The sequence below is a fragment of the Cinclus cinclus genome, chromosome 4, assembly GCF_963662255.1.
Source record: "Cinclus cinclus chromosome 4, bCinCin1.1, whole genome shotgun sequence".
Taxonomy (NCBI): domain Eukaryota; kingdom Metazoa; phylum Chordata; class Aves; order Passeriformes; family Cinclidae; genus Cinclus; species Cinclus cinclus.
Window position 1 is genome coordinate 49,621,148 of NC_085049.1, and position 15,682 is coordinate 49,636,829.

At 34.6% G+C, this 15,682-nt stretch overlaps 1 protein-coding gene across 1 annotated transcript in view; it reads left to right on the forward strand.

Moving 5' to 3' along the window:
* Window positions 1-15,682, forward strand: part of PTPRQ (protein tyrosine phosphatase receptor type Q) — a 98,131-nt gene that overhangs the window by 51,330 nt on the left and 31,119 nt on the right. Inside the window, exons 26-31 of the mRNA XM_062492511.1 lie at window positions 291-623; window positions 6,966-7,087; window positions 10,543-10,729; window positions 13,021-13,265; window positions 13,884-13,950; window positions 14,533-14,691. Of these exons, the coding sequence (XP_062348495.1) occupies window positions 291-623; window positions 6,966-7,087; window positions 10,543-10,729; window positions 13,021-13,265; window positions 13,884-13,950; window positions 14,533-14,691 (1,113 nt within the window). The remainder of the gene's footprint in view (window positions 1-290; window positions 624-6,965; window positions 7,088-10,542; window positions 10,730-13,020; window positions 13,266-13,883; window positions 13,951-14,532; window positions 14,692-15,682) is intronic.

Below are 15,682 nucleotides of genomic sequence, written 5' to 3' on the forward strand. Positions count from 1 at the left end.
TGCCCATTAGTTGAGACATAGCCCCCCAAAAAGCAATAGAAATGTCACACCTCTCAAAGCTACATGCCTTGCCTGAAAGAATTTTTATTTAAAACTGTAGTAAATGTATGTCACCTAAATATGTGCAGTGTGATTTATGCCATTGGAAATATTGCTTATTAAACATATGAAGTTGAAACCTGGTCTTTAGATATGCTTATTAAAATATTTTTTCAATAGTCGATAAAATAGTGTAGTTGGAATCACTTTTAACACAAGTTAAGGTATCTTACATATGTTTCAATCTGCAGTTCCTAGTGCTCCTAGGGATATTGTTTTTTCCAATGTGCAATCAACAAGTGTGACCTTGAATTGGAGATCACCAAAATCCATCCTTGGCTACTTTCAAAACTACAAGATTACCACACAGCTACAGTCCACCCACTGCAGTAATTGGGAAGCTATGGAATGTATTGAATATGAGATGCATCAGTATTTATATGAAAATGTCATGGATGACTGGATAGAAAACACAGTGTATGGACTGAAAAAATACAGATGGTACAGATTTGCCATTGCTGCCAGTACGAATGTTGGTTATGGCAGTTCTTCACCGTGGATTTCAACTCAAACCCTTCCTGGCTGTAAGTAAGCATGTCTGCCATGTCTCATAATGCTATAACAATGTGACATTCATTTAAAAAATCAAGAACTATTGGTAGAAGTTATTTCTTCCTAGACCTACAATACTGGTGAAGTAAACAAGGATTTATAGCAACTCTTGACCTATGATATATATATTTTTATATATTTATATGATATAAATCATGTGGTAGGTATACATACCTAATGCTGATTGATATTTCAGTGTATTTTGTATACTCTTTCATGTTTACTGCTTACCCAACAGCAGTTTCAATCCTTAGCCATACTACACATGTAGACTTGGTAAGTCTGAATTTTGCTAGTGTGAGTTGATATGCCATTTTTCAATACAACTTCACATGTGGGGTGTGCTAATGAAAAAAGTATTTTTTTAATTCTTTGACTAAATGTCTGTTCATTAACACTGTAAAATTTTCCTGAAATTCTGTTGTGTGTTTTTGGCAGTGGAATTTAAGCAATAGTTTCAGAGGAATTAAGATTTCTTTCCAAAATGTTATCCACCTACAGAGTTTACTAATCAGAATTGCTGTCTAACATGTACAGGATTGCCATGATAAATATTAGAACTCTCATGCCTCAGCTGAGTATTTAAGTTTCTAAGAGGAGAAGTAGTTGTCATAAATAATTCACCACTAAATATTTGAGAGAAGGGGATATAAAACATAAATTATTTAGGCAGTTGTCATGAGGATATATGACCTTCCCTACCCGTTTGCAGCCATCCTAGGATAGAGAATATCTGAGATCTGGCTTATAGCCTCTGTAGAACAACTGAGAATCACCATGAGTTTCCTGACTTAATCACAACTCTTTTAGCCATTTCCCCTTGCAAAGTAATAATAATAGAACTACCAAGTACTGAAACAGATGTGTACCAAGGACTACTTAATGGTGCAGATATTTACCTTGTCCCACCAAGTTCTTATAATAGTGTGATGTGAACACAGGAGGCTTTGGACACTGTGATAGTAAACATCATAGCAGACATATTATAGAGCTCAGAAGTAGTCCTTTGGATTGGAAAGTGCTGGAATCAGCTGCAGAGTCATTCTCATATGCACTTACTTTCTTTGTCCAGTAACTCTTATGGGGAAGTTCTGCCTGTAAATCAATGCAACATTTTAAATTAAGGGGAAGGAAAAATTAAAAAAACAAACCCAGATGGAGCAGAAAATAGATAACAGCAGTTCTGCAACTCTTGAGCCAGCAGCTCTGGAGAGATTTCTTGCGGTTAAATTGATAGAACTCAGCTGCAGACATATGCAAATACTTTTCAAAAAATTGTTGCTGACTTTAAAATTGTTAGGGATTTAAACTGGATGGAAAAGCAGATAGTGAAAACACATATAATTGCATGAAGCTAGGATGCTTTTTATTATTTCCTTTTTGGACAGTGATGATTTGATTTAAGAGAGAGTTAGTTTCCTATCCAGTCCCACTGAGAACGTAGTAGTTAAAAGCATAAATATCTCAAGAGACCACACAAGCCCTTTCCATGTCAATTCAGTGTCATTCTCAGCAGCAGGTCCTCTGTGTGTTCTATTAGATAGTTTAAAAGTGGTGGGGTGAAAGTTATAAAAGTTCCACCAGTTCTTCCAGCCCACGTGTCTGGGGCTGCTGACCTGTATCTCTGGTGATGGAAATGGGCAGCAATGAATTTCCTGTGAGTTAAACTGGTGATACATCAGGAGGTAAGCTGCCTATAAAACACACTGCTGTGGAGTCAAGAAAGCTTGGGTATAATTCCAACTGTCATGTCTGGGCACTGGTCCTTTTCCTGGCATAATGGCAATCCGCTGAGGAAGAAAAGAACAGGAAGGTGACATGCCACATCTGAGTAGCCAGCTGGCAGCTCCATCGTGCTTCAGCAGTGCTGGGAGCATCCATGAGCAGTGGCTGATCTTTAGCAAGGGCAGGTTTCTAGGTACCTCTACTTTTCAAAGCCTAGTTTTTAGAATTACTGTTAAAAACTCCCTCAGTGCTGCTCTTTCTTTTGCAAAGGCTACAGCCTGTATCATAAAAGGGAAATTCAGAATGGACCAAGCAGATTTGGCACTCTGGGCAGCCTTGCAAATTGTTTGCAGAAAACAGGTGTTGATCTCCCTCTCCTTTCCCTCACGGACAGGGCCAAGCATCCTCTGGATTAGCCTGCTGATACACAGCCAATATACATGGTCTGTTAGGGCTTAAGAGTGCTTAGCTGCTATGTAAAATACCCTGAGTACTTAGCCCATAAAACCAATGGGAGTTGTGTTTGCACATTTGAGGGCAGAAGTTAGTCACTGTTTCACTTAATTTTCAAGAATTGCCTCTGTAAGACACTGCTTCTACCAAAGGTGAAGTTACCTTTGATGTGAAATAATAGTTAAAAGATTTTTTTTCTTCATAATTTATTGGGTTCTCAGAAATTTGTGTTTGTCTCAAGCCTAAAGAAAATATTAAAGTATTATATTCAGGAGGTTATTTATTATCATATTCAGGAGGAGCATTTAAGGTGAAAACTCATTTCCCAGAATATAAAGAGAAGAAATTTCAAGAGTAGCAAAAATTGCATAAAAGAAATCCTAAATATTTTTAAAAGTTCTGAGGATTTTTTTTGTTGTGCTAAAGCAGAAATACCTAATAATTCTGACTATCCAGTGAATAAGGTGAAGATCTTAGCTGTTCGTTTCAGTTATTCAGTATGAAGACAAATGTAAGGCTATAGGAATTATTATCAAGATTTTTAACTCATTTGCAAGTTTCTAAGAAAATAAAAATAATAATGGCAGTGTTCTGTACTGAGAGTGGCTATAGAATTAGTCTGTAAAAATATTATGGATCGTTAGTACAGCCCAGTTCTCACATCACACAGATAAACCGTTCAGCCTTCTGTCTTGCAGATTATCCTCACAGGAATTGTCTTACTGTCTCAAAAAGTAATGTGATGGTACCATTATTACTTAGCTGATTGATTACCCAAGAGCCAAATCTATTCTCAAGATTAAATATTTTCATCATAACTTAGATTTATATAGTTACCAGCACAGAAGATCACAGTGCTGTGTCACAGGAAGGGAAAGGGCAAGAAATGTTTTCTTTAGCTGTGGAATCTTTGTTCCTTCACACCTGCACTTACCCCAAGCTTCACTATTACTTTTATAAGGAGAATAAGATCAGCTGATCTTAGGTTTTCTGAGAGAAAAATAATCGTGGAGGGTCAGTGCTAGATGGAAAATGAATGACGGTGAGATCACTGACCTCATTTTGGATCTCATGCAGTTACACAATGCAGTGCTTTTTGGTAAACTGCCAAGTCCCCCCATGCCAGGATATACTGAGGTACAAAGGAAAATCCCAGATGTTCAAATGTCCCATGAAGGCCATAGAAGTATGGGGCAGAGGGTTATGCTGCTCTTTTCAGCACCTTCTTTCCCAATCCCTGCTGATACCCAGTTGCTTGGTAGTATTAAAGAAATGTTTGTGTGTGATGAAAAGTAATGAGATTTTATGTCTTTTTATGTGTTCTTTCTTCTGGAAAACTTTGCCTGGAGAGCATGTTTTTCTTTGCTTGTTACATTTCCTCAAAAGTAAACATTTGAAATTATGGACTAATACAAGATACAATTGCTTAAAATTATATTAAAATAACCTAGATGATTAAAAATTAAATAACTGAAGCACATGCTTAATTTTTGCTGGGAAAGAGAAAAAAAAGAGCTGATCTTAACCAAACTGGCAAGCATGAATTTCTGTTAGAAAACTAAAGTATTCAGTCTTATTTTTGAGGATTATGCTAAATGATGGGCTATCCAGACTTATCTTCAAACTAAGACACTTAACTGCTGCCTTAGCATCAGGACACAGATGGATGGGAAAGATGACCCTGACCTCCATAAGACCCACATTCCTGTGCAAGGATAGAAGCATGATAATCAGGAAATGATGGTTATTAGTTACAGAAAATGCATTATTGTGAAAACCAGGAGAAAAGTGCTTATGAGAGGAAGTGATTGGATTATGGGGGAATGAGAGAATAAGACTAGGTCATTTCTCCAGAGTAAATTGCTGTGATTTATAAGAGAAAGGGGGTAGTGATATCATGGCTTCATATTGACCAGATTCATTTCACAAATGAACCTAAATCAGGATGCAGCAGTTATGCACTGAATCAAGCATAGATTTAAAAAAGATGTTTTTTGTGAGACATGAGACATGTCAGATATCTTTAATTTTGTGATTTCCTTCCCGATTATACATATTATTTCAGAAAATATTCCTACGTTTCAGTATGATTTGTTTAATGTCTGATATTTTACTTTTCATAATGAAAAGAAACCAGGTATTAATGCTTAGACACACTTTAGATAAGTAATTTAAATATAGCATACTCAATCAGAATTTTCTTGCAAATATCTACAAATACATCAAGTATAAACTGCATATGGAAATTAACCATATAAGTGGCTGCAGACTGAATCTAATTTGTAGATTAGATTGTGCTTTAAAATTATTTCACACCATCTAATGCATAACTGCAGAGTCTATTAGTTCTATTAAGAAACAATGAAAATTGTCTTTGGTAACTTGAGTTGGTTTGAAAACTAAGGCTCAAGAAGCTACATATCTAATTTTATACTGTTTTTCAGAAATTTCATTTTGCAATAAAGTAAATAAATATCATTGCCATAGTTACTGGAAGCACTGTTTATACTGAAAGACACTGTTTGGTAAAAAGCCTGACATGCATTACCTGAAAAATAAAATTTGTGCTTATTCTAATTTTCAGGGAACTTGCTTGCCCTTGTCTTTTGTTTTATCTGTGGTAGTTCCCCAGTTGACAGCCAGCCTTCTCTGAGCACTCTCCTCTTTTACCACTCCTCATGTGCACTCACTGTTCATTCAGTTACACTCTTCATCCAGTTGTTCCATGCTATTCAAAATTTTTGGGGACTGCTTCCAATGGTTGAATCTGATCCTGCCTATAAAGTCTTGTATATTCCTGCTAATCCCAGCACAAGAATTTAATTCGTGTATCCAACACCCTAAACTCATCATAGCAACTTACCTAATCCTAAATATTTCTGTTTTATTCTGCAATGATGGTGCCAAATTTTCACCTCCACAGTGCAAAATTTTATTATTTTCCTCATTAATCTTTCACACATAACTGCAACAGCTACATACTTCTTTCCAAGTTCTTTTCCTTTTCCTACCCTGAGTTTTTCCTGAAGAGCTAAGTAGCCCTGTAGACCCTCCAAATTTCTTCCTCATTTAGACCTCTTACCTAATGATTAATGGTGGCAAACTACGTATTCATGTGTTAAACTTGTTTGAGAAAAGAGATTGCATCTTCTGATTAGCATAGGCATGATCACTTTAGAAATTTTTTATAATCTACTGTTAACTGATATATATATTTTTGTTGTAGATTGAAAAGAAGGCACCATGAAGTCAAGTTCTAGAAATATGTACAAATATGTTGTTGTTATTTAACAGGCGGTTCAGTGATACTTACCACAGTTGTCTTTTTTTTTAATAGATCCAAAAATAAGGCACCCTGGAGCCAAGTTTTGTGATTATCTACAAATCTGTTGTCCATCTATTCCAAATTTTATTTTCCTGAAATTTAAATGGTTATTTTGAAAAAAATAACAGCATCTACTGAAAATTGCCGAGTTGTTATTATGATTTCAAAAATTCTTATTCATTAATAAGAAATAATAAGGTTAATTCACATGTCACCTCAACAAATGGAAATTTTAAGGAAATCTCATTTCTTAATATGAAGTTTCTTGCCCTCTTTCAATTCTTACCACTTCTTTTGTTTGGGTTTTCTGTAGTTTCTCAACATGTTAAGAATAAATTGAAAGGAAATGTAGAAAATTATTTTTACTTGTACTTTCTAATGCTGCTGGAAATTTTTTTTCTAGCATGAAGAATATGATGTCACAATTTCTTATTCTTTGAATGATTCATTTGATAGAAAGAAATATATTATGTTTGTCTATTTTTATAAATAATTGCATATATTTTGCTTGTGTCATGTGAAATACTGACAGAGAACTTGTAATTAAATAACCCTATAATCTCAGTTTAAGATGAAGTTGTAGGCAGTACTCTAGAAAAATTGTAGTGGTGCAATAAAATATGTATTTTTAAATCACATGGTGTGACTTACATATGAAAAGAAAAAGAAAAATTAAAGTTATTTAAACAGCATATAATCTTAATTGTGTGACAAAGTTTTATTTTCAAATCTGTACTGGCCATTAAATTAAACTGGGTTACTTTTTTTGGACTTCCTTAGCCATAAGTCACATACATATTTTTCTTTACAGCTCCAGATGGTCCTCCAGAAAATGTGACCGTTTTAGCTACATCTCCTCACAGTATTAATGTCAGCTGGAGTGAACCTGCCATCATAACAGGACCAACGAGCTACCTCATAGATGTTACCTCAGTAAGGCAACTCTGTTTTAGTGGTTATACAGATTTTTGGGAATATCAGTACCACAGCAGATGTTCTTATAGAATTTGCAGGACAGACATTACTGAATTGAAAAATCATATAATTTTGTCTATTTCACATACATTCCACATAAGGACGAATTGTACATTTTTAAATTTATTAATAGGAGATAAAATAATTGCTTCATATTTAAAAACTTGCTAATAAGAGGTCTTGGAGGAAAACAAAGTGTATCTATAAATGTACTCAGGAAAACAGTAGTTGAGCTTTGTGGAAGTGGACCTCTTTTTAACCATAATGACCTTTTCTTCTTCAAAGGAAGGAAAGGTTCATGCAGTGATTTTACAAAACAAAGTGGAGACCCTAGCAAAAGGAAATTACTTGTACAAAGTTACACCAGAGGGCAAACTTTAAAGTCAAACTAGATTTCCCACTTTGCACTTGGTGCTCTGCCCATCAGATTAGCTGTATTTTGCTAGCACCGTAATAACACTTCTTTCTCCTTGATCTTTATAACAAAAAAAAAAAGCTGATATAAGAGAAAAACTCTAGTGGCTTTTCTCTTTTCATCCTCTACTGCACTTACAAAACTCCTTAAAACCACAATTAATAAACCCCATTTCCTGCCCTGTGGCAAGATAGTCATCTTTCTAAGTTCAAGCACATGAGAAGTAGGATATAGGTTCCATGTTCTGCCAGGAATCATACAGACAGACAGGGCTATAAGTGAAAATAGGAAGTCGTTTGCCAGGCCTTACCTAGGAGAAGTTGCCATTTGGAGTTTCAAAATTTTGAATCAGTCTGTTAGATATTAGGAAAAAAATTTAAGTCTACTTCAAACTATTTAAGGCCTTTAAAGAGAAAGTTAAGTTTTCTGAGAAGAGAGTAAGACTATGTGTGTATTTTTTTGAATTTGTCATAAGAATTACAGATCTGTTACTATATTAATGCTGAGATATTTCTGCAATCAAAATGCCTTAGGAGATCACTAAAAAAATATCAAATATTTTTCAGCTACTCAGAAAAATTCTGGGAGAATATTATGTAGTTCAGTAATTTTCTCTTCCTCTAAGTTCATTGTACAACATGTAGAGTGAAATATGCTCAACTCTGAACATGCTTACTGCAGCAGTTGAATGGCAGGATGAAGGATGTGCAACATGGGGAGGACTTACAGGGGTGATTTCTTGGCCCAATGGATTGGTCAGTAAAACTACTTAGTATGTTTTATTTCTAACTAATAAAGTTAGAGAACACTTCTTCCTTGGGAAAAATTCCTGTCTTTTTTGACTAAACAGTATTTTAGTGCATCAGCAGGAAAACATTTAATGGTTTTTATAAAACTGTTTTAAATCTTCAATTTGGAAGACCAGTTTTAATTTTACAAAGTGAGGTTTTTTGGGTTTTTTTTCCAAGTATATTTCAGGTAACCAGCTTTATGTTTATGGATTCCTTGTAATTAGATGTTGTCTGTCTAATAATCAGTAACTACAGGTGCCAGTTCTGTAGAACTTTAGTAGACAAACCTACGCCTTTTTTCAAGACCAATAAAGCTGTCATAATCTTTTTCAGTGAAATTTTTAGTATATATTTTATTGTCCCTGTGGGAAATTTTTATGAAGACTCCAAATTCCACAAACTTCCAGTATGTATAACTTTACTCATTTTTATTCTCAACTGAGTGTCTTTAAATATTTATTAAAATAGCGTCATAGGTCAGAAAAACTCAGGTTTCTCCTCTGTTATATACCAGAAGTTAATAATTTATATTTGTAACTGAATGTATTAGGATTCTGCTTAAATTACTGGGTTATGTCTTGCAGTTTTAAGGATGAGAAAAACTCAAAAATACTCCATTATTTTTCCTCCAAGTCATGTTTTAGTTTGTCTTGCTGTATCCTGTAATTAGAGATACTTCTGAATAAAATATTCCTGGAAATGGGTAAGGAAAATGGAACTTAACCATTAAACTTCATGAAGAATAGAAATACATTTAATGATGTAGTGCTGTGATTATACTTCAGCTGTTTAATAAGTATTTATACGCCAGATTTTTGATAGTCAGAAAGAAGAAAATGTTTCAGCTCTTGATGGCCATCCCAGGAAATGAATGTCTGTGTAACTCATCAGAAAGTTTAGTTCAGGTTAATTCTCAGTGGGGAGATATGCCTATCTGTCAAATAAAAGGTATGCTTGAGCTATTCTAATGTTTTATCAGCTGCATTTAATACAGATTTTTTTTTCAGTGGGAAAACTACTGTACAGCTACCTAATTCTCTTTTCAAATTACACACTGAAAAAACAATAATAAGAACTTTATTAACTGAAGCAGTGGGAATATATATAAAAAACAATTTTGTAAATGACACTTGATGAAACACTAGAAAAGCACCCATTTTCCCCCTTTTTTTGTTTTTGAAGCTACCATTAGAAGTGATTAATTTGATATAAAGTCCAACCCTGGAGATTTTCCTACAGAACTACAGATTATTTGAGATGTAAAGATGAGAGGTATCCACAATGCGATACAACCCGTTGCCTGCTCTAACACAGAAACAAGTGTACCTAAAGTATTCTTCAAAAATTATTTGTTATCTTTTTCATATAATATCCATTGCTGCAAATTTCTCAGCAACTCTCAATAGATTCTTTAAGTTCATAACTAAATAAATGGTTTTATTTAAGCTTTTAGGTATATAATTGAAGATTGTGTAATTTTTAATTCTAGCTGGTTTTTGTGTAAGTAAAATTTCTATTTGTATTTTTGTGAACACTGTAAACAGTGAATTATCTTCAATTTATTAACATCCTTTTTTACATTTTAAAGTTATTACTAGTTCTCCTATAATCCTTTTTTTTTTTTTTGTATTGAACCTTAAAGCTTTCCTGCTTTTTTAGTGGGAGAATTCATCCTTCCCAAATCTAGCACAAAAAAAAGCTTTTATTACCATATCCAGAGAAGAATTGCACTTTCTGCTGTTGTATCAACATTATATATTGTTGCCCAACTTTCTAATTGTATTCCAAACAATCATCTTCTATATAGCTACTCATCTTCTTTGCCTAGTTTGCTGCCTATTCCAAGTCACTATGATTGTCCTGGCCCAGTTTTTCCAAACTGGTTCATGTTTGCTTGGTGTGAGAAAACACCAAGCAAAGAGCCCATTCCCTTAAGCGTCCCATGAAGTGCCAAATTCCCATGAAGTTCCAGAAAGGCAACACAGGGTTTAGATGGGAGTGTACTCCCCAGCGCAGCTTTATACTCTTGGTATCCAGAGACTACTTGTGAACCCTTCTATATAACTAGTTAGGAAAGTAGAAGAATAAAAGTAAAATAAGACGTTTATAATAAAACTAAATAAGGTGTAAATAAGAAATAATAATTTCCTGCTTTTGCTGCTTCAAGCCTTGTAACAACTTTTTTAAAATTTTACTGTTTTTTACAGGTGGATAATGAAAACTATAAAGCTCAGTTTTTGAAGACAAATGAGGAGGATAAAGTCTTAGAAATTTCTGACTTGAAAGCATTTACGAGGTATTCTGTAGTGATCATTGCCTTTACGGGGGATGTTAATGCTGCACTCCTGGAAGGCAAGGCTAGTTCCCCAGTAATTGTCTCCACTTTTGAAGCAGGTTTGCAATTTTTTTCTATTTTATACAGATTCAAATTCACAGGGTTTTTTTTAAATTTGACAAATACATGAAGACTTTGAACACAAGGTGGACTTTTAATACAGATTTGTCCTCAAAATATTTTTTCTTTAATATTATAAAGGTGTCAGACAACAAAAAAGGGATGCTTATAAATACTAAGATTTATCTTTAGTTACGCTGGGATCCTACCTTGCCCCATGTAAAATTTGGAGATGTGGAACACAGCCAACTAGATTACTTCTATAGCCAATGAAGAGAGAGGTTCCACCTATACATTAGCATGTATATATGATATACCTGTTTTAGACAGGGATGACTCCCTTGTGGAGGTACCTGTTAAGAGACTACCGAAAACTCCATACAACATCCTTGGTTTTGGTACACAATTTAAACTTAAAAAATAAGTGAAATGAATCTTACAATTTATAAATCATATCTGTGCAGACCTGAAGACATTATCTGTATATTCTAAGTGGAAGGAAGTTGCTAGTGAAGGCCCATAGGAAACTTCTTGAGCTGTTCCACAGATTCCAAACAATCTGGAGAATGAGCTAGACACTAAGGTGACAAAATTAGACGATACTGTTAAGTTAGTCCAAGAAATAAAACTGAGGTGTGATGTTATAGAAAAGTAGATAGTGTTTGCATTTGCTTAGAAAACTATAAATTCTACAAAATATAAATATGTACATGGGGATGATAGGATAATCCTAACTTTACATACATAGATCATGGTTATGGCCTGCCTAGTCTTTGCTGGCTTTGAATTATTTTCTGTTGTTTAAAGCAAAGAAATAATCAAAACACTAAAAATATTTTCTCAAGAGGTATTAAAGTTCTGTTTCATTCAAATTGATTATCACCTGTGTATAAAGCATAGTTACCTTATCTCTAGTGAGGTCTGCTGATGAACAACTTTTTTAGTTACATACTCAGGTAAATGTCAGATTTAATTGTACTACACAGCGACTTTATTTATCATTTATCTTTCTTTTAATATATGAAAACCCAAGCTCCCTATTCATATGTTATGATGTCTATATATATATATATATATATATACACATATATATGTATATATACACACACACACACACACACACACATATATTTTGATGGATCTCCAGTGCTTTAAACAAGATAAATTTGAAGGATTTCATGACTTTTCTCTCCCTGGAAGATGATATGTTCTTTTGCTGTGGAAAAAGATTAAACTATGTGGTAGCTGGGTCTACTGTGAGACAGACAGCATCCTGTGGTGCCTTTTCTGGTAGCTCTTTTCCTTATGTAAATATGTGATACATTAGGAGGTGCAGTAACTTGAGAGAGGAACAGTTTTCTTTTTTTATTTTTTCATCTCATCTTGTTTTATCTGGTTTGTACAGCTTAGCATATAGCTTAGTTAGGACCAGTTGACAGAGACTTACTCTGAAGAAGCCTCAGTAAGCATTTGTTGGCTGGTATAAAAAATCTGGGAAATAGGACAACTGTATCTAAATCCTTGGCTGAGAGAATGTGTTTACCTTCCATCGCTTGATTTCACTATTTAGAGGTCATGCTACATACTTGTCTGCTCAGGTAGAGCAATAAATATTTAGCTGCCTGGAAAGAATGTTATAGCCTTTCTTTCAGAGAGGGACATTGGGAAAATGATTTATACCTTTGCTGTCCTGAGAATAAGCTACTGGAATCAGTGTTTGACAAGAAACTGCCTCCAGGAAAAATGCATATTGTGCTGGTGTCTGGGCATCAGTCAGTGGAAAAAATTTTCCTGAAGGTTTAACTGAGATAAGCATAGACTCTTAGGAACACAGTGGGTTGTTTATATGTTGGGAGGGAGCTTGCTGTTAACAGAGGAATACTCTTCTGATCTTAGAAAGGAATACTCACAGACCCTTGCTTCTTGCTTGTCAACCTGTGCACACACCCCAGGTGTGTTTTGAAGCATAATGATGCTTTCAGACTTTCTGTGTAGATAATCAGGAAAAAAAATCTGAGTAGATACTACTGAGTGTTATCTGATCATTATTTTAAAAGTTTGTTAGCATTCAGTGCCATCATTAAGAAAAGGATTTCAGTAGATATTTGACTTTTCATTGCATTTATGAATATTTGCATATGCAATAAGTATTAGAAAATTTTAATACAAATCAGAAAATATCAATGAAATAATACTGTTACAGAAAAAATATAATTTAAATTTTTCAGGTTTTACTCTTATAATAATAGTAATAAACTGATTAAGTGGGTCATTGAAATATTTATTTTAGTGCCTGAAGACCCACCTAACAACATAACTTTTCAGAAGATACCAGATGAAGTAACAAAATTCCAAGTAACATTTGTGCCACCATCTGAACCAAATGGAAATATTCAAGGGTATCAAGCTATGGTTTACAATGAAGATGACCCTGCTGCCATCCAGATCCACAACCTTAGTGTCATTGAAAAAAAAGATCAGTCAGTCACTGCCATGATAGAAGGACTAAAAGGAGGACATACCTATAATGTCAGCGTAAGAACTGATACATTTTGGGGGGGAGGGTGTTGTGTTATTTTATTTTCTTTGGTATATGTGTGAGATTAGTTTGAAACTTTGGCTGAATATGGCATTTTTATACCAAGAATGATAGCTGGGATGCAAAAAGAGGCAAGTCTGAGGAACAAGGGGAGCAATGAATAGGACAGAGTGAGTGGGAGCAGGATGCATCACTAGTCTGAATGACCAGTTCATGTGCTTAGCAAAGCAATTTGTGACACATAGTCACAAGCACAAGACTCAATTTCTCTCTTAATTCCAGTACTGGCATTCCTCACTGGACATGAAAGGTCTAGCTCTGCAAGGGAGCTTGCTAGAAGTATGTGCATGAAGTACTTTCAAATAGTCCAAGACTGGGACAGGAGAGGAAGAAAGATCATTCTTTAAGTGAGCTTGCTTCTTTTTAAGACCTGCATAATAAGCAATGGAGTGTTACCATACTTAGGTTTTCAAAGCAATATAAAGTAAGTTCTAGCCTAGTGTGAATGACAAAAGGAGTGTTTCAGCAATCATTGTTGCTACAGATATATTGGCCCAAATTGGCCAATATGAAGCTATTACAGTACTCACTGAAACAAATGTTTGTTTTTTAAGGTGTATGCAATTAATGGTGCTGGTGCAGGGCCAAAAATTCAATTGAAAATAACCATGGATATCAAAGGTATGTCCCAGAAAGTACGCTGTATCTGAAATCTCTATAATTCTGTAGAAATTGCTGTTCCACCTGTGAGCACACAGATGTGTGCTTTGAGCTATTATTTAGGGGCTGTATAATGTAGAAACAGGAATATATAATTTATCCCCTTGAATTGTAATGTTCAGTTTTGCTGATCATTTGCTATTTGTATCAGCATCATACTATAAAGCACATGCAGACTCACTGAAATAATCATATCAAGCTTAATACTTTAGTTACCATCAGCAACCAGCTTTGAATATGACATAGGAATAGCTAAGTATGTAGGAACACAGTTGTCCATACAAACAAAGTCACTGATTTATATTAATTGAAAGATTTTAACTCACTCTTGTTATTGTTTTTTCTTTTAATTGAAAATTATATATGTAGGTATTTATAAGAATATAGTTTTTAGAGGCTTAAGACAGTAAGTAGAACATTAAGTCATCCCTGAAAATATTTTGGAGATTTATTTTACATAACTCAGCTTTGTGCCTGAACGATGTACCTGCAGTGAAAATATTGTAAAACATAACTCTGTGCTATATCTTTGCTTAAAAACAGAACCACCAAGGCCCAAAAAGAAACCAGCACCAGTTTATGATACCAATGGAGCACTACTTGTCACAGCTACAACAATTACAATCAGAATGCCAGTATGTTATTACAGTGATGATCATGGCCCTATCAAGAAGATACAAGTTCTTGTTGCAGAAGCTGGAGGTAGAATTTAATAAGTTCCCTTGAAAATTATTTTCAGGTTCAGGCTGTTTGTCATTTGTTCTCTTGGGTTTCAGTAATTTCATTTTGGAAGACAGACAACAAAGTCACTTCTGCTGTGGGAACAGCACTGAGGGCACACAATACCTGTGGGCTGGGTACTGGATTCTGGGAATGCTTTCCAGTGAAGAGTCTTCTATGCTGTTTGAAGCCACCAATATTATTCATCCCTAATTTTATCACTCTAGTTCTTTATTTTTCTGTGTCCTTGGAAAACACCTCAACATTTGAATTTGTGGGTATAAACAAATATGAAATTTTTGAGGTTTGGCAAGGTTATTCTTCTGTAGTTCTTAGTGTTGCCCGTAAAAGAATGCAGCCATAAGCAGTTGACATTTCCATTTCATTATGGGGGAGAGAGTTACATAAATCCCTTCTGTAGACTGTGGGTAAGAATGTTTATTCCCTTGTACGGGCTGATGAACATTTACTCATACAAGCAGTGCTGTGAAACCTTTTGAGTAATTGCTTACCAATGTGAGTGGGAGTTTTATGACAGGATATCATATGGTCAGGCTTATTTTACCTAAGGACAAAGGTATTTAAATACATTATTTTACTTGGTTTCAAAGTACAGAAGTAAAGTATGCACATTAAGTGAACTCACCTTAAGTGTCTCACCTTTTACTGAATGACATTTACTGAATGACATTTTACTGAATGACATCCTAATGACATTTACTTCATAGCTATTGCTGTGAAGATTTTCTTGAACTGAAAGATAAACAAATACCATGTTAACAACATTGTGAAGATTTTTCTCATGAGATGCTGGGTACCATCTGCATATGGAAATCTAGAAATTTAATTTATGAAACAATCCTTACTGTATTCAGACTAAAGAGTTACTGGCTTCTCTAGCTAGCCATGCTCAGTTTCAAAGTTGAGTGTCTTGTGCAAGTAATATAATCTACAGGCAGAACTACTGTGTGAA